Source organism: Crocuta crocuta, unplaced genomic scaffold (genome assembly GCF_008692635.1).
Source record: "Crocuta crocuta isolate KB4526 unplaced genomic scaffold, BGI_CrCroc_1.0 scaffold9, whole genome shotgun sequence".
Taxonomy (NCBI): domain Eukaryota; kingdom Metazoa; phylum Chordata; class Mammalia; order Carnivora; family Hyaenidae; genus Crocuta; species Crocuta crocuta.
This window is the reverse complement of record NW_027551567.1, coordinates 2,961,503-2,986,922: the sequence shown is the minus strand read 5'-3', so window position 1 is coordinate 2,986,922 and position 25,420 is coordinate 2,961,503. Positions and strand designations below refer to the sequence as shown.

Sequence of the window (25,420 nt, the reverse complement as noted above, 5' to 3'; positions counted from 1 at the left end):
TATGGAGCCAAAAACTTCACCTGTATCACCTTCAATCCAGAAGAAACTCTTCTAGAATGTTTTAGAGGTACAGGTGGAATTTTTCCTATGGGAACCATCCCTGGGGGACATGGTAAGGTTTCCTACATACCTCAATTGGTTTTCTGTTTCTATATCATTCCAAATGTATATTTCATTATAGATAGTAACACATATTGAGGGGGATCAGTGTTTAATTTTGCTACATGAAATAAGTATCTTATTCCCATCAAGTACCAGTGTAAAATTTAAGAACAAAGAACACATGTCATTTGCTTTTTGTTAGAAGCATTCAGCTTATGCAGTGCACAGTGTTTACTAAAATAGGCAGAATGATAAATTTTTATTTTGTCATGAAAATAATAATATAGTTTCAAATATTTGCCAATTTATCATTTAAATAAAACTTTCTTTCAAAATTAACTGCAAGCCTACTTTCGGATAATAATAATGTATACACTTCATTATAATGCTTTTTTTGCTTCATCATAAAATTTTCAAACTATTTTTTTCTTATTGTTCCAATAAAAATTATGTGTTTTTATAAGTTATGTTAAAAAGTAATTATCTCTTTCACATGGTTCAGAGTATGTGTTTATAAATTCTTTAGATTTATATATTTTGCTAGGTCTGCTAAGTTCCAATTTCATTTACATATTATGAACAGTATAGTTATTTTAATTTACTGCAAAATCACCAAGCCCTTTTATGAAATAATGCTTTTAACAGGTATGGCAGGCTTTTGCTCTTTATTATGTAAATGATGTTTTTATGCATTTTTGTATGTTAAAAATGAGTACATTAATCCAATCTGTCCTCATTTCTCAAATATTGTTGTAAGTGCTTTTTGGGAACAAACCGATGGTTCAATAATCTTTTAGAACTTAAATCCTGAGTGTTTTAATGCTAGACTATGAAATAAGGCAGAATTCAAAGGCATTTATGTTCTTCATGATAATCTAGAATTTTTATTTGATTCCAAGTAACTTTGGACAATAGACATGATGGGATGTTTTCTCTTTGAATAAATAACAATTTAATTATATCACTAAATAAAATATAGGGTGGGCTTAATACATTGTAAATATTATGAAAGTACTACTTTGCTATAGTAATTTAATGACTGAAGCTACATTGAATAACAATCTTACTAGTACTGTGTACAAAGTATTATACAGATTACTAACAAAGATATTGCCACGGTTGCAAGGGTGTTACCAGCTCAACAAACATCTAACGATACGATATTCTTCTAAGAGGAAAAGTAATAATGTTAGATTTACAGACGATCAAGAGTTATGTTTCCCCGTTGAAACATCAGAGTTAAGAATCCAGATAGTCTGGCATCCTGATTCACACTATCACAAGAAAAGTGTTCCTTTCTTGGGCCCTCTCATCCCCAGCAAGCTAGTACACCAAGTTTACGTGAAGATAGGCTTTAGGATGCCACAGCAATGTAAAGAAACTCTTCTATCTGAAAATTACTGATTTGTAGGCCACTGCTTAAACATCTGACTTTTTTTTAAAACCTATTTACATACATTCAGCCCAAATCAGTAGATAAAATGTTTTGTCTATATTACAATAGGCATTGTTAACATTTCATCAGAAGGCCAATGCAAGACAATTGTTAATAGCCATTGCCTAGCATTTAGGAGATTTTTAAAATATCATACAAATATACAGTTAGATTGTGAGAAATCTAATTTTGCGCATGATAGTGGTGGTCTCTTTTACAGATGTGGAATGGCAGGAATGAATCAACAGGACAGTAATTAGAGTGCTACTCATCCAGGGCCTGATTCGTATCTGCTGGTTGGGCCTATTGCTGGCAGTGTGGGTTCAAGCAGCCCAAATTCCTTGACACGTAATGCCAGATAGACCTGACTCAACATGATGGGGGAGGTATGGGAATCAACTCAAGTGTAGGCATATGTCTGCAGCGTCTCCCAGATCCATGTTTCTTTTAGATAAATTTCATATGTAATGGAAAATTAGAAGTTCTTGGAAAGAGCCCTCCTTGTCTAAATGAAACTATTGGTCTGGGGCTGAAAGATCCATCATTATTCTGAAGAAATTGAACAGGTTGGGAATGTGGCCCTTTTTGAAGACATACGTGATAGTGAAATGCGTGGTCGGGACAACTATGTTACCCTCAAGAGGAATGTAGGTAAGTCTGAGGTTGGACCTTATAAAACTTATTGAAATTTAAATTATATTTAAGGTGATGAGCCTAATGAGGGACTGGTTAATGAATGATACTAGTGGATGGTAATTCTAATGAGTATATTCATTAGGGAGGATATTAGAGTCTCTTGGGTTAGGAAATGATATTAAAAGTGTCAAAGTGAATCAAACTAACTGAAATGTTTTAAAATGAAGGTAGTATAACACATATGTGATGATATTTCACAGATATTTCTTAGAATATCAAGAAGCACCAAGTTTAGTGCCATCAGCCCCATTGTCCCTTAATTTATTATATATGATTTAGATCCTGAAAGCACAACACACTATAAAATCTACATTGCGTACACACAAATACAGTTTCGAAAATGAATCCTGGAATTTTTCACAAGTAACAAGAATTTCTTCTTCACCAGGACTTCATAGCTGTGAGAGGGAAGCTGGTCCTGACTGGTGAGCTCTGAGACATGTGGATTACTATTCAGGCTAATGCGGGACAAACGAGTGGCAATTCTTCAGTGGAACCAGACCCCAGTGAGTGTTTGTAAATAATCTTTTCTCTTTCTTCTAAAGAGACCTTATTCATCCTCCAGCACCCTGAGCCCTCCCCTGCATATCACAGAGAGGTAAAGTGAAGCAACCAGCAGGCAGATTTGAGCTGTATAGACAGATAGTTAAGTGCATCCCTGCCTGGCCCACAGCGCACATTCAGCTATAGACCATACACTGCACAAAAGACTGCCCCCATAGGCTGCTCATCCATCTAGAGAGCTAGAAATCACCGGGGTCCTGCAGGAGCCACATTTTATCTGTTTAAAGAGAAGACTGCTTATAGTAAAATCTGTCCGGGTCAAGTGGCCTCTGAAGCAATATTAATGCTTACTGGGAAAGGGCCTAATTCTGAGCACCCATGGCACCATTAAGGTATATGAGAATGGGGCATGAGAAGCCAGCAAGCCACACTCATTTTTATACTTTAGCAGATCTTGCCAACCAGGAGTGAGGGAGAGGCCTATTCCTTAGCCCAAACCTACCCAGTCAAAGCTGGGTCCTGGGTTATCATCAAGGACATCTAGAAGCAGCACAGAAGCAGTCATATGTCATCCAAGCCTCAGTCACAAGTGTGTCGTCTCCTCGCTGTCTTTTTCTGTCTCACCCACTGTCCCACTGGCCTCCTTAGCCACATGGACCAGACCTGGCAATCCTACTTCAGCAAGCAGGGTACAGTGCTGCTTAAACAGGGTCATACTGCTACACACTCAACTGAAAAGGAGGAACCACTTCCCTTCTGATGATTTACATCTCCATGGACTTGGTCGACAGTAGGTGCTCAGACACCAAGACAGTCACTTCCCAATGCTGACATGGTAAATACAGACCTTCACTTGAATGTCTGTCAGTGATGATTCCTTGCTAGACACTGGTCTTATGAAATATCTAAAGGTCAATTTAGTAGCACTTGACCCAATCTCTCGGGGGGGAAGGGAGGAGAGTTTCCTGAACGTTTACGGTGAGTATTTTTATCAACAAGGTTTCTGGAAGAACTCAATTTTAGAAACTGACTTCATGTGCAAGAGTGCAGTGAGTGATATGGTTTACACTTGGTCACAGTTTTCTCACGTTATGACATTACTGTAACAGTTACAGGATAGAAACACACACACACACACACATTTATATTCACACTCACACACAGTATAATTTTACTGATCCAGACAATACGTCTTTTCAATTAAGAAAAAAATGAAGACTCATTTGGCCACCCAGGCATGAAATCTACTTAAACCTGGAATATAAGAATGCAGTACCCTTCAAGTAAACAGCAATTGCACAGTGATAACAATATACATTAAGATTGACACATGCTGTCTTAAGAGGTCTAGTAATAGCTAAAGACTAAAGAAAGTCAGAGATGTCAGCCAGAAAAGTCAATATGCCTTCTCTCTTCCATTCTAATTGTAATCCATCACCCGACAGAACAGTTATAGTCCAGAAGATAATAAGTGTCCACGTATGAAAATGCAGGGCTAACAAATTGTTAAGTGTCAATGGATTCTGCTCAATACTCTGGATAGTCTTCAAATTCGTCCCGTTGTATTAACAGAAAAGTAAACCTTCATGGTCATTTCAAGGTCAAATTTGAATAGATTGGAAAAAAAATATTAAGTTGTCTAAAGTCACGGGAAATGATTTTTTAAAAAGTGATCTTACTGGCACATATCCGCTGCTTGCGTTGCGCTGTTCTCATGAAAGTCTACCTTTCGGTTTTGCTGAACTAGACAAATATAAATAACACACAGTAAACACAGAAACACATCTCACATGACACAATACACTTTACAAAATAGCTCTACTTTAGTACTATGACTTGTAAAAATGGACATCTCTGATACTTGTGGACAAATACATTTCACATTATAATGAAAGTTGTGGTTACAAAGGCATTACTCATTTGATGGTGTTGTCCTGTGGGTACTTAGACTTCAAACTGTGTAGCCACAGGTTTCTCTCCCATTTCACTGAGACTCTGAAGAAGCTTCAGTCACATAAGCAGCAGGCTTTCTTCACTGTAAAACCCTGAAGAACTGAGTTTCAGTACCTATGCTATTGAAATGCTAGAGAACTCATAACTGATCCTGGTGACAATCACCTTTCACCAAGCATGGTAAACTTAAAAAAATATAACCGATGAGACGACAGACTTTTCTAGATTTTAAGCTTTAAAAAAAAATGAAATTTCTTTTTCCTGTGCTGCCAGGAAGGCGTCAGGCTCACAGAGCCTCGGCAGACGTGTCTGTGGACACAGACATGGTCACCTTGGCAATCTTGACCGTGCTCTTGATGCAGCTCTCTGCGGCCCTGTGAACACTGGCTGTGTTGTTGGCGTGTTTGTGCAGGCAGTCTGAGTCCCCCATGCTGTTATCGAGAGGCTGTGCAGTGCCTTCACACGAGGGGAACATACTCCGGAAAGCATGCCTCAGGTCCTTGCTCCTTAGAGCGTAGATAATGGGGTTCACGGTGGAATTCAGCAGGCACAGCATACTACAGAACGCGAACACTGTCTTAATGAGCTTGTTCATCTTCCCAAAGACATCGTACACCATAATGGCAAGCAGAGGGCCCCAGCAGATGATTAAAACTACAAGGATCAGAACGAGGGTCTTGGCTAGCCTAATGTCCATGCGGGCTTGGTCAGGCCGTGTCACCTGCACCTTGCCATCTTCTGACGTGTGGATGATGATGCTCTTCTGAGTGCCGCGCTGAATCATGCGGACCGCATGGCTGTGAGCCTTCCAGAGAATATACATGTACGCGTACACGATAAACAGCAGCAGCACGCTGGTGACCCCGATCCAGAACATCAGGTAGGTTTCATCAATGAGCGGGAAGATGTCTGAGCAAACGGACTGCAGCTTCTTGCAGTTCCAGCCCAGGAGAGGCAGCACAGCAATCACAATTGCGATGGTCCACATCAGGCAAAATGCCACCACGGCCTTGGGCCTGGTGACAATCCTCTTATAAGCCAGGGGCCTGTGAATAGATATGTACCTGTCAATGGCCGTGAGGAAGAGGCTGCCGACCGAGGCCGTGAAGGAGGCGGTGACCCCACCCAGTTTGAAAAGAAACACATTGGGGCTATCTTTGCGGTGGAACACATGGAAGTCAACAAAGCTGTAGACAAAAATGACACTGCCCAGGAGGTCGGCCACTGCCAGGCTGCCGATGAAGTGGTAGGAGGGCCGGCAGCGGAGGCTGCGGGAGTGGAGTATGACACACAGCACCAGCAGGTTCTCCAGAACCGTAAAGGTGCCCAGTGTGAGGGACAGGACGGCGATGGCCAGCTGCTGGCTGGGGTTCAGAATCATGAAGCACTCCATGTCCATGAAGTTCTCCCCACACTGGATGTTCTCCTCATTCTCCTTGTAGGATGAAAGGGACTTGTTGTAAAATTCGGTAATGTTCACCTGGTCTGCTGGTACTAACTGGGGGTTGTCTCCTGCAGTCATCTTTTCTTGGAAGGGACTTCCCCTAAAGGAAGTTAAAGGGAATTTCTGTGGGAAGTACCCTAATTTGGATGCCATGTCGCCTTTGATATCTTCGTACTGAATGTCATTGGAGCCCACGTAGAGGAGGTCTGTTGTGATGGTGCGGAAGGTGGTGTCGGCAAGGCCATCCAGGATAGACTTCATAACCTCCGTCTTGGATTAGGCCAAACTCAAAATGACTGAGAAAGAGACCCGCAGCAGGAATCCTAACAGGAGGGAAAACAAATAAGCTGAATGGTGAGAAGACTGGGAGAATAATAATAATTTTTTTAAAACCTACTGTAAATATCCCAAATGTCTACCATCATATTACTTCATTCTTGTCTCTGAGCCTAGATGAAATCTTTGTCAGATTTAGTCAACAAAATGAGTCAGTCAGTAAGTGAAAAGCCACCCAAAGTTGGCGATGTGGTGGCACACACCAGAAATATATTTCTTTCATTATTTAAGCTGTCTGGATTTAAGTCACTATGTGATGCTCTACAAACTTCCTGAAAGTCAAGCTGAAGGAAATGTGTCTTGGGCAAGGCATGCACCTCATAGTTGTGTTAGGAAGTGTTTACCACCCTGCTTCTACTATCACATACACACAGTGTCCTAATGCTGCTGGGGGCAGGGGAGAGCAACGTGTCACACAATGTCTGCTCTTGAAGACTCTACCGTCTTGTCACACAGGTAAGACCGAACATACAGCACAACCCAAGAGCAAGACGGTGTGGAATCAGGAACTGTGCTATACGGCCTATGTGCTGAGTGTGAAGAAGGAAGAGATGTTGAGAACCAGAGGAACAGGTGACCATGGGGAAAGATCTGGATTCCGGCCTGCCTCCATTAGGCAAGTTTCTTCTCCCAGAGGAGATGTTTGAACTAAGCTACTGCTGAAGTGAATTTCAAAAATGTCCACACCAACCAAGAAAAACGTCATGAAGGGCGAACTTGCACTGAGGCTCATGAGAAGACCAAGATCTTTAACCCTGGAAAGCAGTGATGATGGAGAGTGCTTCCTGACAGTGTCCCCCGTGAGTGATGCAGTGACACAAGCATGCTGGGAGACAGGAAACAGGCCTCGATGGGGTCCCAGGCTTCCCATGTAGATAGCACCGGAAATGAGAACGACTGAGAAAATGAGGCCAAATTTTAAGGGCTCTTCAATTCGTAGCTAAGCAATTTGGTTCTGTTTCAAAACAAACAGCCAGAGAATTGATTTTACTATTTATAAATATTTGTTTAAAATGTGGCTATTAGGCCCTTTTGCTTATGAAGATACAAGAAGCGTTGAGTGATGCCTATAATAATTTTAAAGTAATCATAAAAGCCAGTATTTTATTTCCTACTTGTATTTTTCTTTTTTTAAAAAAATTATCACACTGTATTGGAGGGGGACATAGTTATTACCTTGGAACAAATTAAAATGTTCTGAGTCCTCCCATTTAAACACAGAGATCCTACCTATCTGAATTTAATGATTCATTTATTCACCCATTCAACGACTTATGGAGCACCCACTATGTGCCAGGCACTGTGGTTGGTAGGCAGAGGGGCTAAGCGCAGCGAGAAAGAGTCCCTTTCACATGAAGTATACTGTGTGGCAGAGGACAGACAGCTGACTCTGTAATTATGATGAAGTGTGGTGGCAGCTGTGACTGGTGATATACAAGACACCGTGGGAGCAGCCAGTCTAGGGGGTTGAAGGAGGCTTCCCCAAGGAAAGGATGTTTATGCCAAGAGTATGTAGGATCAGTGTGAGTGGAGACAGAACATGGAGGCATATTTAAAAAACTTTTTAAAGGAATACCTTCAGTATCACAATGTGATTTTTTGGTTGTTGTTCTGTTTATTTAGTAATTTGGACTAGGGACAGTGGCTCAATGTGGCCTACCTTCCTACATTCTGCCACCCCTGAGTCCAGGCTGTCTCCTGAATCAACTTTGCTCTTTGCAAACTTCCATTTGCTAAACAGCTCCATTTACAGATGAAAATTTTCACCAGTAATCTGAGGGACACAGAAAATAGCCACCATTTGTGAGAGAGCTGTTAATGGTCCTGGCATATCCTCAAATCTGACTTTTGCCTCTAAACTCCCACCCGTACTTAAAACATAGCACTTACTGGCCCTGGAAGGCATGCTGCTCTTTGGATACTCACTGCATACCTTCCTTCTTTCCTCTTAGCCTCCCTCTGTCTGAAATACGCATTTCCAAGTTCTCTGTTACATTAAATTGCCTCCATTTGTGACATCTCCTTGGCTGGCCCTACCCACCCAGACAGAACTAGTTTCCCCAGTCTTTCCCTCTATTACAGGCCTCACCGTATCACTTAATCACAAACTTACATATTTATTTCCACAACTAGAAAATGATTTCCAGGCACACAAATGATGTCTTTTTTCTTATGTGTTTCAGCAGCCTGATACACGCTAGCAGATGAGAAAGAGAGGGCTGGTCTCCCTTAGAAATGTTCATGTGAACCTAATAGTGGCAGTTGAATTTTATTAACTAGTGCATTAAAGCAGTGATTTAATAATGCTTCTTTGTCTTTTCTTAAAATTAGAGGAGAGAAAGGTAATTAATTCAGTGGATATTTGGCCTGAAAACCAAACTTGAGCCCAACATTTCCTACTGGGAGCCAGTCCAGGACCCCCATCCCCTAAGTCCTCCTATCTCAAGGAACTAAACTGCCCTTCACACTGCCCAATTAAAAACTAATTTATTTGAAATTTTGATCATTTATATGACATTCATATGATTCCAAATTCAAATGGCACAGAAGGATGGACAGCAAGGTCAGCCTCTCTCATCTGCATGTCCTATCCACCCAGTTTTCCTCCTTGGTGGCAAGAAGGTCCTTGTTAGTCTTTCCAAAGATATTCCATGCATATTCAAGTAGCTATATAAATTCATTTCCTTTTTTCTTTCTTTTTAACAAATACTAAGATGTTGTACATACTGTTCCGCTCGTTAAGACAGTTCCACACTGGTCCATGAATCCTCCCTCCCTTCAGCAGGTGCCTTATGTATCCACTAGATGAACATGGCCAGCCTCCTTCTGATGCAGGTTTAGGTTATCACTTCTTGTTGTTACAGACTGTGCTGCAGCAAATTACCTCCAGTCATGTCTTTTTTCACATTTCTTATGGAATTCTGAATTAAGTTTCATTAAGTTGTCCAAGCTCATACCTTGAACTTACCTTGGACTCCTCTTCTTTCTTGGCCTTTATAATAAGAAGACCGCTAAGTCTTGCTGATTTTCCCTTTTTAAGCATTTCTGGAGAGCTCATGTGTAGGCAGCATCCTGAGCTTCTTACGTGTATCAAATTGCTTATCATGATCATACTAGCTCCCCTGCCAGGTCAGTATTCAAACTGCTTATCTTTCACAATGGCCCTATGAGCTGGGTGCCATTATCATCCCCATTTCATGGATGAAAGGCACAGAGAGGGTAAGTAAAATCTGCCATTCACACATCTAGTAGATGGTAGAGCCAGAATGTTCTGGTTCTACAACAGTGCTGTCTAATAAACATGTAATGTGAGCCACATAGACAGTATCAAAGTTTCCACTATCTAGGTAAAAAGGAAATAGTAAAAGGTGAAATTAATTTTAATAATATATCTTATTTAACCCAATGTATCCAAAATATTATCACTTCAACATGTGGCATCAGCCATGTTTGAAGTTCTTAATAGCTACACGTGGCTAGTGACTACCATATTAGACAGTACATGACTAGAGCTGCTTTTAACCTTGATGAACCACCATCCCTTTAACCTAAGCCAAGATGGCTACTATATCCCTTCTTTTCCCCACTAATTCCAACCAGTGAAAACACTAGTAATAAAGAAAACATTGAATGAGGAGACAGAAGACCAAGATTACTGTGAGACTCGCACTCAGGCAAGTGGGGATGAGGATGATGACAATGTTGCCTAAATCAAAGAATTGTCCTAAAAATTAAATTAAAAAAAGGTAAGGCACTTAACATAGTGCCTGGCACAAAACTTAAGTCTTCAATAGATATTAATTATTGTCATTACTTAGTACTATGACTCTTGCCATAAATTATGATTTCAAGATGACACATTGCCTTATTAGATCCTAGACTGCTTATTCAATTTTCATTTTTGTCTCAGCACTTAAAGCGTGAAGGAAATAGCAGATGCACACAGGGGTGAGAGAGGAGGAAACTTTATTTGGATATCTATTATACTCCAGGTATTCCAGAGATTTTACACATATTCCATCATTAAATTGTCACGACACTTCTATCAGGTGCTTCTTTATAATCACCATTTCACACATAAGGGAATGGAAATCATTAGATGTTAATGTTAATTGTCCAGAAGATGAAGAGTTTGTAGCAGAATCCATGTCTGTCATACTCCAGAAGTTTTGCTTTTGGACTTGATGCACTGTTTTAAGAACTAACGGTAACCAGAATAAAGCCATTTTGCTTTCTGTATTATATTGAAGTCTTCCAGCTTCTTACAAATTCAAATTAAGGCATTTTGTCAATAGTAATTAAGACTACCTCCTGCTAAATCACTATTTCTTATCCCAGCCCATCTAGGTAAATCTGCCTATTGGCATGGCCTCAAGGATTAAAATTTTAGTATTTGGAAGAGCTATAAAGCTTCTTCAGGGAAGAAAAAAGATCACAGACCTTTCTTCCAGAATGCAAAACATGTGTGCCTGTGACTGGCTCTGTATTAAGATCACCATATATGTGCTCACAATTTTCCACTTTAATGCAACCAAGTACTTTCATTAAAACTAACTAACTTGTTAAATTTGAGCCAGAGCATGGTGTGGTTATGAAATATAGAGTAATTTCTGTCCAATACAAGCCAACTTTAATTAAGGAATACAGTTTTAAAGTATATATGGATTTTGTGCAGTTCAAGGATTTTAGGAATGTCAAAGTACCACTGTGCACAGGCTATTCTAACAATTAATGGGATCATGATGGGAAAGCACTCCTCTGCATTTCAGTAATTCTTTCTTTTATTTCTACATTTGGATTATTACAGTAATTTTCACCTGATTATTTTTTGCATTGAGAATTTTCTTTGAGAGTTCACTAGTAATATAGTTTAGGCTTTGGGGGGATGCAGCTGCCATTAATTGTGTTTTTGTTTGCTACTGGGAAAATCATAATTGGAAATGTCTAGCAAGATGCGTCGATGCACCTATTAAAGAAGCAGTTGGTTTTTATTACTGTTATAGTGAAACTGATTGAATGACATTTAAGAGGATTTTCCTAGGATTCTGTTTTTAAAAATATAACCAACTTGTTCTAGTAATTTAAGCTATAAATCATGCCTTTATAAAATTAAAATATTTTAATGTCTTGAATCTATTATTTAAAAAAAAAACACTTCAAGTTTTTAGAATGATATCACCTGTTCTGTTTGTCCATCCCACTACCTCCACACTCGTTTCCCCATCTACCACTCCCAAACTTCTACATTAACTGGCAGGCTATAGTATCATCAAAGACATTTTCTGGGTACGCCAGCAGCGTGAAGTTTTCCAAAGTCTACCTAGAGTCACTTGTTTGTTTCTACAACCCTTCAGGGTATAAATATCCGTGTTCTGATTAAACTGAGCACTAAGTAACAAAAACAAGACTTCAAATAGAGTCTTTTCTATATCAATATAATTAATAGCAGGTTATTTTAGTCTTCATTGACCTACTGAAGACTTTGTTTTAAAGAGATGTTTTAATAATTTAGATATTTATTACTGTTCTATCTGGAGTCCAAATCCTTGCAGCTCTGGCCTGTGTGGCATCTCTGAGGGAACAGGCAGTAGGCAACATTTGCTCCCTGCAGGATGTCATGTCTAGTTGGGGAGAAAACCTTCTGGACGCATCACAAGGACCTGTGCTCCTGATATAATTATGGACTGTATCAGGCCCCCAGGCTCCTTCTCTAATATCCTAAATATATAAATGTTTTAAGGAGACAATGCCAAGCTCATAGTTTCTAGACTGATAAAAGTCCAGGATATCAAACGCATGAGTCCCAGGCCCTTGCTTAACCCTGTTGTTCTCCCTAATTTCTTTGTTGGCTTTGTGTTCTGCTCTGCCAGCCTTGTAAAAGAGGCTTGTGAAGGGTTCAGGAGAATGAAGGTGCCAGTGGATGTATTTATTATTTTCCATTCATTTCTGGGAACAAGTCTGGTTTCTTCTAATTTGATTAAGAAAAAATTACTTGATAATATATTTCTCTAGAGTTGGTAAGGAAAATTTAGTTGACTCTTATAACTGCATTATGTCTAAGACATGTCCTCAATATACATGGCAAATCTCATGGGCCAACATCATCACACTGTGAATGATGCTGCTACTACAACTGAATGGGCAACCAAGTCTTTTCTAACCCTTACATAACCACCAGAGTTTGGGAATTATTCAAGTAATTTGGTCACTTTTTGCATTATCTTATATAGCAAAGAGAAATAAAGGATTGAGTTAGTTATCCTGATAATTCAGGCAAAAATACATAATTCTTTTTCCTTGTATTAATGTCAGCACCTTTTCCCTATACATAAAAGAAAATCCCATTATGTAGGTAATGCTCGGTTGGTTCTCAAAGCTTTAGCTTCTCATATATTTTCTAATGTGGAATAGGAGTTATTAAATGCACTATTTTCTCTGGTCTTTGTTAGTAAGAAAATAGATTTCATGAAAATATATCAATTAATATGAACTAAATAGACATTAAGGCATTTATAAGGCTATATTTCTGTTCAAATTTAACCTGAAGTATGCCTAATTATTTAACATTTCAAAGCTTATTAAAATTTAAAGAATTTTAGGGCTTAAGAATTGATACTTTTAGAATGACATCAGATTAACATTCACAATGAGGTGATGATGCCACAAGAAAAGCATATCGCAAAGGCAAGTTCATGACATAAATGAAATGATCTGTTGGCTTTGTAACTAATTCCATTTATCCATTTACCATTTAATTTTGTTCTGCTATTTTTAAGGTTTACTTATCTATTTCAGTTTATTTATTTTGAGAGAGAGAGAGAAAAGAGAGTGTGTGTATCAGTGGGGGAGGGGTAGAGAGAGAGAGGGAGAAAGAGAATCCCAAGTAGGTTCCCTGCTGTCAGGGCAGAGCCCAATGCGGGGTTCATCTCAAGAACTGTGAGATGATGACCTGAGCCGAAATCAAGGGTCGGATGTTTAACCGAGAGAGCCACCCAGGCATCCCTGTTCTGCTGTTTTGATGTTTCCTCTAAGTGCCTATATCTTTTTTTTAGAGACAGCTACCTTTTCAACATGTCTGTAAAGGAAGTGATCAAGCATAATTGATGCAGCCTTCCCTTAGAAGAGAACATGCAAAATTTTCAATTCAATAAAAGCCATGGTCCATATACAAATACTCCATAAGACTGTCTTTATCTTGCATGTGAAGTTTGGTCCTTAAAAGCCAAGAGTGATGTATTATTCCAGCCCATAAAATATGTAGAACCCAGTATATAGATTATCTGACAGCTCATTACCAAGGACAGAAATAGTTTAAAGCATGCTACTTGTTGTTCAATGGTGCAGCATACCTTTCAATTTCTTCCTTCATCTTTCAGCGAAAGAATACATTCTTAGAATCCATGAGCATCCAAATTAAGTCCTACAAAAAATCAAGTCCTGTTTCTCTAGGTTCAAATCTCAGAGTGATCCAGTGATTTGGGTGATTAAATGCACAATAGAGAAAATTCCAATTCCCAAATATTTTAATAAGAAAAATTATAATATTTGTGTGCTAAAAAATATATGCTATTTTTTACACGAATTAGCTGCTATTATAATCCCCATTCTACATATGAAAAACCTGAGGCTGAGAGAGGTAAAATGCTTTGCTCAAGGTCTCTACCTAGAAGGCAGAGCTAAACTCGACCCAGGTCTGTGTAAGTCCAAGTCTCTGTGCTTAACTTTGAGGTCCAGGAACCATTTAATAAGACACTTCTCTTCATTTCTAAGGAAGGCGGAAGAATTGATTTTGGGAAAAGGAGGTACTAGACAGTACGTGATCACTTTACACAACGAACAACTAAAATCTGAAGGATGATCTGTTGACAGCAAAAGATTGCCCACAGCACTTGCAAATCATCCTTGCCCCGTGGTCTCCAGGGACAAGTTTGATAATTAACTACAAGCTATAAATCCTAACCCTGGATTAGCGCCTTATTTTCAGTGACTGTTGGCAAATAATAAATAAAATCTCACTTATCTTTTCGTTATTTTAAAAAGATTAGATTTCCCCCTTTACTTAATTGTAAGGATTGTGGACAGTAATGACAGTTTCCACAATACCAGCGAGGAAGAGAGAGGACCATTTCTGTAGGTCTGAATGAGAAATGATGGTTGTTAGTGACAAGAGTGTGAAATATTCATTCCCATATGGAGAAATTCAAACTCCCTTGAAGTCACTCAATTTCCCACCATGAGCAGAGTAGCTTTGGTAAGCCCAGACGGAAGGGGACTCTCCATGGCTTGTTCCTAGGATGTTGGCTAGAATCAAGGCAGAAGAAATTCTGTAAACCTTAGCAAGGCTCCAACAGGGGAGTGCTTGCGACAGATTCCCGGTGCCTAAAGATCACAAAGCAGTGTTACTACAGCAATGTGGCTGATGGTTACAAAGTTATAGGCCCTCGCATGCTTCATGTAACACATTTTTATTGGGCACATACTCTGTGCCTAGCACTGTAGACGTTAAATATATATACATATGTGCACATGTGCATTACACCTGTGTAATGGATATGGGTCAAGGAAGCAAGAGGAATGATTTTCCACCCCACCCCACTCCATCAAATAAAGGCCACCCATCTGTCCTCCTCCTACAGATGACAGAATAGAACAGGATATGAAAACATGTAATAGGCACATGATACTTCATCACCAAACAGTATTGGGTTGTGCATCTCAATAATCGGGTTGTGTTATCCCCTTCCTATATATGCTTTGAGGTTTTCTCCCAGGAGGGAGGATGGGCACTGCTGAGTCAACCCATAGCAGTCTTTTTTTGTGTCTAAACCCTTCAAATCATAAATGTCTTGAGAATAGGGACCTCTGCTCAATGCGTTGCATGCCTCTGCCTGGCACAGTGCCTGGCACAGGGCCGGTACTCAATACCTAGATGCATGTTGGTGTGCGTCAGCAGCATGGCAGACCTATCGTAGCAGAATAGTGCTTGACTGTGGATAGTTTTCCTTGGCATAAAGTCAGTTGGTTATGAGGGAATTAAAACTGAGTTTTAGTCTCATACAAACATTCACCTGGGGAAAAAAAAAAAAAAACCTGCCTAAACGTAAAGGTTACGTAAAGGGCATCAACAATTATTTATCCCAGGATCTTTTATCCCAGTACTAAACAGAAGTTATTTTGATGGCAAGGAAAAGCCAGAGGCAAAGACCAGGTATTTACCTTTATTCTGATCCTTGTTTAGCCCAGGTGTGTGTCATGAACCTCAATGTTTAGGCACACAGCACTGATTTATAAAGAGATTTTTGTGACTGAATCCTACTTATATGCTGTGGATAGACCCTTAAAGACAATATAGGAAATTATGATTATAATGAACTTTTTCCCTCCCTCAAATGCATGTTACTATGCATTAATCTTCCCCAAGTGGGTTTTCCCATGTGCAAGTATGTTTTGCAAACAACTTCTCAAGAGAAGTTATGTGAAAATTCAACCACTAGATGGAGTGGCTTTTATAAGCCCTCAGGAATCAATTTGTTATTCTATTCAGTGCACATAGTTCTTGCTTTGGTTGAGCAACTTCTCTTCCTGCTACAACATTTCATGTATTTTACAACTGAATTAATTAAAACATAGATAAGAAAATATGTTATGGAGGGTTAAAATGGGTTATTACTACTGCCTACAAAAACTAAATTTTTAATTGCTTTTCTGGGGCAAAAGGGCATTGAGAAAATTTAATATATTGATAAAATTAATCGTGAATATTTGGAATTCTGCCTCAAGAAAGTAATTAAAGATGAGGACAGGAAAGTAGTTCTACTGAAAACAAATGATATGTTTATGCAAACAGATGCTAAATGTAAGATGGGATATCTCAGGAGCCCAAAATCAATTCTAATAACAAACCCAACTCATTTCTGTTTTATAAAACATTTGGCTTTCCAATTTTCAAATACAAAATCACAAAATAGGCCATAATTCTGTGATGAAAAAGTACAGAAAATATTTATCATTAGAGGGGCTAAAACTGAATATTTCATAAGGTGAGTGAATATTTGTTCAAATATGCATACAAATCAAGGATATGGTAGCTTTCTAAATAATTCAATTTCGCTTCCTATCATTTTTTTCACTGGAGTAATTTTAAATAAGTTCTTATTGTGTAAATCCAGGGTTCCCTTCAAACACGATTTTATAAATTAGGTACTTAAGTGCCACTTTCTTTAGCTGAAATGTTAAAAAAAAAAAAAATTAGCGTGTACTAACATGCAAGATACAAACATAAAAATACGTTTTCAAGATGCAAATAATTATAGAGGTGCCTGGGAGGCTCAGTCAGCCTAGTGTCAGACTCTGGTCATGATCTCACAGTTTGTGAGTTTGAACCCCGTATTGAGCTCTGTGCTGACAGCATGGAGCCTGCTTTGTATTCTCTCTCACTCTCTCTCTGACCCGTCTCTGTTTGCATGCCCTCTCTCTGTGTCTCAAGAAAAAATACAATAAGAGATGCAAATAATTATATACACACAGAACTCAACTAGGTTTCAGTAAAGATGAAAAACATGCTTTGAAAATGTAGTTCTGATTAAGAAGTGTGCAAATTGGAGGTGAGTATAGGATTTCGATGTCGCTGCAAGAGTAAGGTAGTTCTATTGTACTCATTCAAGGTCAAACTCTTCCGAGGATTTGTGTGATGCAATTTTGCAATTAGGCACAGAGCTAAGGAACTGCAAGCATTCAGAAAAAGTGAGGTGAAGGTAAAGAATTAGGAAGTAAGATAGGTAAGAATGGGATGAACATCTAGGATACATCTCAAAGAACAGTGTAAGAAGTCACACAGTGATCTGTGAGTAAATGCAGAGTTATTTTACAGGTCAGGGGTTCGCAAGGGGTAGTCTCCCCACCAGCAGTACTTACAAAACCTGCAAATTCTCAGGTTCACCTCACACCTACTGTGTCAGAAACTGTAGGGTTCAGGGCACATGTGTGTTGTCACAAGGCACCCAGGAGATTCTAACACACTCTAAAGTTTAAAAAGCTGCTGTTAAAGATTACGGAGACCTATAAGAAAGACTAAATGAGGGACAGAAGTAAAAATTAACCTGTAAGAAGAATTGAGGTTAGACAGGAACAAGGAATATTCCAGGAGTGTAGGTTTTTAATCATTGAAATGGATTGTTCAGGGAGCCCACTCATGATAAAGTAGTCTCTCAAAGAAGATGTTTAAAACCAAGGTATTCCTATGTGACTGAAATAGAATAATGTGGTCTAGCCTGAAAATAAACATACGAGTGGGGAACCTCTCAAGGTTTGTCAGTCTACAATTCTGGGCTTCTCTGCACTTCTTCAGCAAACTTATTGTTATATTTTTGTCTGACAAAGAAATGTGGCATCAAGATATAATATGTACTTACCCAGCATGCAGATATAAATTAAGAACTCCACACCATTTTCTCCTAATTCTATTTATGAAGTCTATGTATGCAAAGTTCTCTAGAACTGCTAGCCATTCCTGTCGACGCCACTGGGAAGGACGAAACCAGTAAAAGTAGGTAACATTTCAGCTTATTTTTTTTAAGCTGGAAATGTTTCTGTTTCTGTTCTTCTCGTCCCCAAACTGTAAAATAATGTATCGCAGGAGATGAACCCAGAAAACAACAAACTAAAATGGGAATCTTGCAGGAGGTCTAAGTAACGCAGATCGGCTGCAAATTAACTTACAGAATTAGATTATGCAATCCATACTGCTTATAGCTGGCATATATCTTGCAAAAATACCTAAAAGCTGTAAATACATGGAAATGTATCCTAAAGTACTTAAGTCTCTGACTTTGGGCAGACTGTTTCCTCTTTAATTATTTCATCAATAAAAATGGATCATAGATTACTCATCCTTCATTTCATTTTAGTTGAGGACTAAAATCATTCAAAGGCTTTCCCTTTTCTAGTTGTTGTTTGTAAGAAGTTTGATATAATTTCCACAAGTAGTTGCCAAATTCCCACATATGCAAAGACACGGACTCGGGACAGTCTTTTGCTTACTTTGGTTCTGTATGAAATTGTTCAGCTTCCCTCCTTCACCACATGCATATGACTTGCTCACCACAACTTATACAAATGCTAGAGAAAACATTTACAAATTCTGGTAGCAGTGCATCGAAATGAGTTGAAAATCTGGTTCACTGAACAAGTCACACTGGAATAAACCAAAACACAGAGATCATAGTGGCATTAAATGAAGCCTCTTTTCTAAAGGATAAATCAAGTTGATGATTTTTAAATATAGTGGAGTTAAAAGCAAACAGGAGAGACGAAGGCATACTACACATGATATCAGTTCACTTGCTATATTAAAAACATCCTGTTTAGCCTCTTGACCAACAGAAGTCAGTGCTATAAAATTTCCCATAGTACATATGTCCATACGTGCAAGGAGAAATTTGTTTTTTAAAAAGCATACTGGGATTTATCATCAGTTTAAATGTAAAACTCCTGTAACTTAACTCAATTTATAGAACTCATATTCCAGTGTTCTTCTCTGAATATATGGTCTAAAAGAACAGATGAAGAAATAATGAGGGAAGAGGGGAACCCTCCCATTTAAACATAAACTTTGAAAAACATTATTTCCTAATTATATTTTATTTTAATTATATTTAAATATACTACTGACATACACGGTTTGTGAAAGCATTTGCCAGTATATTCAACTACCACAACAGATTGCCTGGCACATCTTTGAAAAATGCCTCTGCCTTTCTTTAAAAAGCAATAGCATGGAATTTGCTAGTAGGATTAAAAAAATGGATATTACATTGTCAAATTTAGGAAACTATACTGCACTTTATCTCCTGAAGTCAAAAACAAATTTTAAATGCTTTTCAGAGTTGAAAATGAAGGTAAAGAATCAAGCCAAAGATATCAAATTGCTACTCAATGAATCCAAACTCTACGCAATTAAGAATCCAAACTCCAGCGCAAGGGTAAGAGTCAGATAATAAGGTATTGTGCTCTTAGGGAAAAATGATTTGGCATCAAAGTTAGGAGAGATGGGAACTCAAATCCCTTGTTGCATTCACAAAAATACAAAATCTACCTTAATAAGTCTATTCAAAAATACAGGATATAACGCAACAGCACAATAGGTTAAAAAAAGAGTTGGCTAAGAGACACTGATTCCCATCTAACCAGGCTCTACTCATGTATTCAAAAACAAAAGGAAAGAAAACAAACAAAGAAAAACTTTGAAAGCTTTCCTCAAGTGCAGGTGCGAACATTTCTCCAGCTGGGCTAAAACAGAATTGTAGTATTCCAGAACAACGGCCACGACTCCGCCAGGCCCATTTGCTCAGGTTTGGTGAGTAAACGAGTCTTCCTTCGAAAACCTGTCCAAACACAACTATGAACCGCATGCTCACTAAATTATGAAATTCACCTGGCCAAATGGAACTTTAACTTAAAGGATATCCTGAAGTGATTGCCCAGTAAGCCATATGGGAAAATACTTTGAATATATGGAAAACATTAATGAAAACTAGCTCAAGAATGTATCTGCAATGGCAGCTGTACTAGAAAAACTATTACAGAGATGTGCTTTGCTTTCCACGAGGTACCCTTGATCAGTGAAGAAATATGACCCAGGAAAGCTTTTAGTAAATATTTTCTGTTAAGAACTAGAGGTAATCATGCTGATTACTTTATGTAATGGCTTTTGACCTATTGTCACTGATAGGTCATAAACATACCTATTATCCGTTCGGTCCTGTTTGAGACGGAAGTTCTTCTAACATCAAACTCTTGGAGTAGTACTAAGAGAGGCACTCAAAAACCACTAAAAACAACCTTCCCTTCCCCTCCTCCTGACACATTTCCTATAGTTTTAACTTTTTTGTGATAGCACTACAATGTGCTGTACTTTACAGATAAAACTGTGTTAATGTGCATTTTGTGACAGAGTAATAGCCTTGTACTTATTCTCCCAACTTCCTTTTCTAAAAATAACAAACATCTAGCAAGACTGGTGAAAACTGTATTAAACACATCAGTCAGTGTTGATTCGACAACTATAATCTAACGTAGTTATGCCCATCCTGGCGTCTTTGCCAGATTCTTAGATCACGCGAGACTGGAACAGATTTCCACTATCCTGGAAAATCAGAACAGCCTTGTTTGGATTCAAGGTGGATACTCCTTCTGCCTGAGTCTTCTGTGTCCATCTGCACAGCTGCCTTAACCAAATTGGTGGCACTTACTTAATCTGAATTATATATTCAAATGTATACAGGCAATGGGTCTAAATTTTTGGGTCAGTCATGATACACACCTATGAAAAAGTGTGTTCACATATATGTATACAAGTGTAATTATACATCCCAATCATCTAAATTATAGAGTATAGGAGTATAGAGTATAGGGACTCCTGGGTGGCTCAGTCAGTTAAGCATCCAACTTCAGCTTAGGTCATGATCTCCCAGTTCATGAGTTCAAGCCCTGAGTCAGGCTGTGTGCTGACAGCTCAGAGCCTGGAGCCTGCATTGGACTCTTGTGTCTCCCCACCCTTCTCTCTGCCCCTCCCCCACTCACACTTTGTCTCTCTCTCAAAAATACATCAACATTAAATTTTTTTAAAATTATGTAGTATATAATTTCATTATATGTATATATTCTGGATGACATTTGTTGCTTCTTTTAGTTCAGAAAATATCTGGGAGAAATCTGAGTTGATCTATGTTCTATATTGTTAACCCAATCTAATCTAATCTAAAAAGATACAGATTAGTGAATTCAATGATTATCAAAACTAAAATACAATTCAGTGGCAAAGTGTTGTATGTCCTCCAACCCCTCAGAAACAGCATTCATGCAGTAGCAGAACGTTAATATTGTTATGAGAACAAGATTAAGAAAGAACTGAAGATGGGGGAGGGATAAAGTTAAAATTTTGCCAATATGAAGTACATCAATTGGTTTTGATTTCCTTATTCTTTAACTTTTCTACCACTCTTCGTTCAAAAAAAGAAAAACGAGCAGACCTTGCAGTTCCTCAAAATACAGATGTGCAATATGTAAACTTGGCCCCAGCAGTTTTTCACACAATGTTGGGGCCAGGTCTTTTCAGAGGCAAAAGCAGAATTATAAATAATTTAAACCCAAAGGCTGGATTCCCTCTAACTAATTTGTCAGTTCAATTAGAAAATGATGAATACAAAAACAAAAGAGACAGATTACACTGGTGAAGACATGGCATCCTTTTTTTTTTTTTTTCTTTCAGGAAAAATAAAGCTCTCATCTGTGTCCTTTAGGCAACTGAGCTAACATAATTACCCCAAGAACAGGCAGCTACCTCAAGGACAGGCTCCATCTTCCTAACCAAATTCAAGATGCTCTAACCAAATCTCATTTTACTCATCATGTGTTGTTAGGTATCTCCAAATTCAATGTATTACTCTTTTTTTTTTTTTTGCAGCATTCCTGGAGAGCTAATTATGTGAAATAATCCCTTTTCTTATTAGCCCAACTGTTTTCTGGGAAGAAACATTTGGTAAGCGTGGTGAACTATCAACGGCTATTATAAGTTCCATTTCATAATAGTTTTATTCTTAAACAGCCAAGTATTCCAATTCTAATTCCAAACACTAATATGCAAGGCAACCAAGGAGGCTGTCTGTCTAAATTTCCTGGTGGTTCATGTTAATTCTGAGTCAAAGCAAAGAAGAATGTCATAAGATTGTTTTGAAAGAGTTTTTTCAGGCTTTGCCTTAGTAATTAATAAGCTGACACTGCATACTAAACACTTATCAACACAATCAATGGGGCTGCTGCCTTCTTGAGAAAATAGGTAAACCGATGCGAGGAGTTTCCTTTTGGAATAGACTATAATATGCCACAGAGATAGTGGTTCTTCCAGAGAATTTCATGCCCAGCATTTTCATCTTGGTAACATTTAACAATTTCACTATTTTAACATTTTCAAATGCCAAAAGGAACACGCTGATCCTGCAGCTAGGCTTATTAGAGGAGAAAGATCTCACAGGCGACAGGGAGGCACATAGTCCACTGGGAAAAGGGTAACAGAAAAAGACAGAAAACAGCGGATAACAAACAAAGCCGAGCACTACTCCAACGTGAGATTGGATTTTCACCAAAATGTAAAACTTTACACACCAAATTAAATAATAGCACCTATGGTTTATGTGAGAGACGAGGCATAACACTCTTTTTGTATGCATATATGTGGAGGCTATCTATTAAAACTGGGGGGGCGTGAATATCTAATCTGCCTTCCTGACGATGAGTATGCAAGCATAGTAATTTTATTTTTGAAAGGTCAGTGCTGAGAATTTCCGCCCTGTGGCATCCCTTTACCCCCACAGAGACTTAGGAGCACAATGAGACCTCTCCCCATCAGACACTTGATACGTACCTCAGCCAGGATTGCTCCTTGCCTGGAGTGGGAGACATCTTTGGAACAAAAAGAGTCTGTTTACAGTAAGTTCTCTTGATAATCTAAAATGGGTTCGTTTTTGTTTTGAAAACCATGTCCATCCCCTTGCCCAACTACAGCAACTGCTATTGTGCCTGCAAGTAACCGCTTGCAGCAGGCAACATGTCAAATTCTGGAGGTGCATGGATTCTGTTCATGTATGGGTATAGCCAGAAAATTATCTGTCTCACTTAAGAAACTATGCATGGCCTTTTTCTTTGGATAAAATTGTCTGTAACTGGGTTAGAGACTGGGGGAGCTAGAAGGAGTACTGGGGGGGGGAAGGGACAGAGAAAAATCAATCAGTATATCTTCCCTTGCAAACTGTCAGGAGGGTGGGATTAGAAAGGCAACACTTTAAATCAGATAAAGTCCTAGGGGAACCTTAAAGGTTAGTTGCTCTGAGCTTCTCAATACTCTGCAAAATAGATTGATGGCAGTGGTCACCCCACTGACACTCAATGTCCACTGAGTTTCTGCTAAGAAATTGCATTTCCCCCTTTGTTGTAGAGATATTAACTTGGTAATAAAAAATGAGGAGAAGTTATGGGACCCATAGAGATCTCTTTCAACATCTTAAAAACCAGTAAATCTGTTCTAATCTTTTATTAAATGCCCAAGGATGCTTACTACATCATGAAAGCAACAACAAAGACAAGAATCGCCCTTCATTTAAAGGGAAATAAACAAGATTGGAGGCAAAACGATTAATAGATTACTAATTTTTTCCTCATTTGTTGAATTTAAAACTAAAATTAGAAACATGCATGTTGCTTTCAAACTTTCAGATGACCAAATGACAGCTTCTGGTGTCTGTCACTGCAAACGTCTGCACTGGAGAGGTGATCCATTTATGACTGTGAGCCTTACCAAGAAATGTCTTCAAAAAACACAGCAACTTTTTTTCATCTAATGGCTAGTTCGGAGTTAAACGGTTCCATCGGCATTCAAATCTAGATTAACTGTACATTTAGTTTTCCTCAAAGAAGAGTGGCTCCTGCAGCTATATTTTCTATACCAAAAGTTTATTATTTGACATACATTTCTTCGTATGGCATTTCATATTCTAGACAGTGTCTAGGTTTGGTGCAGAGATCGATGTATTATTTCCCTTGGAAGACTTCGTTGCTGGCATGGTTTATAGCCATTCAGCACCAACTCAAGCGCCTATTTCTCAAACATGCACAATTACACGTTTTCAACAAACACACATCAGTGCACACACATTCAATAACTAGTAAATGGTAGAAACCTCCAGAAGTAGCACAAACCACAGTTTGCAAGCTGGGGCTCCACGGCTAAGTAAACATCGACGCACGATTCGCTCACACGGAATCAGAACTCCACGAAGGACACTTGGGAACCACACCGGTCAGTACCCGAAGGGGCGGGAGGCGGAAAAAAGTATTTCCAAACGCAACCCTGCCAGGTCTTACCCTTCGCAAGCCCCGGTCCTCGGGGAGAAGCTCCCTCGGCACCTCTCGCCCGGCGCTGGGGCTGCTTCTCTGCTGGAACGGAACGTTCCGCCCGACTCCGCCGAGCTCTGCCGGGAGCCGAGGCGCCCCGCCCGGGCCAGGGGAGGGCACTGGCGCCGCGGGAGCCAAGAAGAGGCGGAGGCGGAAAAGAAGTGCAGAAGGAAGGGGTGGCCGAGGGAGGCGGCGCCGGCGCGGGGATGCGGCCGAGGCTGGGTGGGGNCCCCAGGTCTCCGCCAGCCCGGGCGCCCGTCGCCTCGCCACACTCGTGCGGTCCCTGCCTCTGCCTCCGCTGGCGCTCTGGCTCTGGCTCCCTCTCGCTCCAGTCCCATTTATGAAGCGCGGTCCCATCACGTGTTAATGAGCCTTTGTCCTGCCCTGGCAGCGGCGGCGGCACAGACCCCACCGAGGGAACTGCGCGGGGAGGGACCCGCGCGCCGCGCCGCGCGGCGCCCGTGGCTCCAAACTTTCCTTTGCGCGGGGGACCTGCCGTGGCGCCGGCCCCGGGGCCAGAGGGGACAGGACTCTCCGGCCCGCGTCACCTACTTCTCCTCCTCCTCCTCCTGCGCCGCCGCCGCCGCGGTCCCCGGGGCTCCCGCTGCCAGGACCTGGCTCTCCTCCCGGATACCCTCACACTCCGGCCAAGCCGAGAAGGGGCTCGTGCCTGCGCCGCCCCCGACCTCGGGGCCATTAATCACGCACGCCCCGGTTGCGCGCAGCGCCAACACCTTGCGCGGGGGTCACGTCTGGGGCAGCAGGCTGAGCCAGAAGGGAGAGGGGGCCAGGAGGGGAGAAGCCGAGGCGCGCCCGGCCGGGGGTGCGGCCGCCGGCTCGTTCCGCCTTCCCCAGGTCGCCCCCGCGGCGGGCAACAGTGAGCCAGGCCCGGGGGCAGGCGAAGCCTTGGGACCGCGCTGCGCAGCCCCGGAGCAGTTTGCTACCTGGCGGCGGCCGCGCGGCCACCTGTCCTCCGCCCTCGGGGCACCGGCTGGCTTGGGGCT

At 40.2% G+C, this 25,420-nt stretch overlaps 1 protein-coding gene across 1 annotated transcript; it reads right to left on the bottom strand.

Annotated features, from left to right (window-relative positions):
- Nucleotides 1-983: 983 nt before the first annotated feature.
- CNR1 (cannabinoid receptor 1) lies at nucleotides 984-24,451 on the bottom strand. Its single transcript, XM_077750330.1, has 2 exons — nucleotides 24,387-24,451; nucleotides 984-6,457 (listed from the first exon to the last, which is right to left on the bottom strand). Exon 2 carries the CDS (start codon nucleotides 6,393-6,395, stop codon nucleotides 4,977-4,979), a length of 1,419 nt encoding a protein of 472 aa, XP_077606456.1. The 5' UTR covers nucleotides 6,396-6,457; nucleotides 24,387-24,451; the 3' UTR covers nucleotides 984-4,976.
- Between the last annotated feature and the right edge of the window lie 969 nt (nucleotides 24,452-25,420).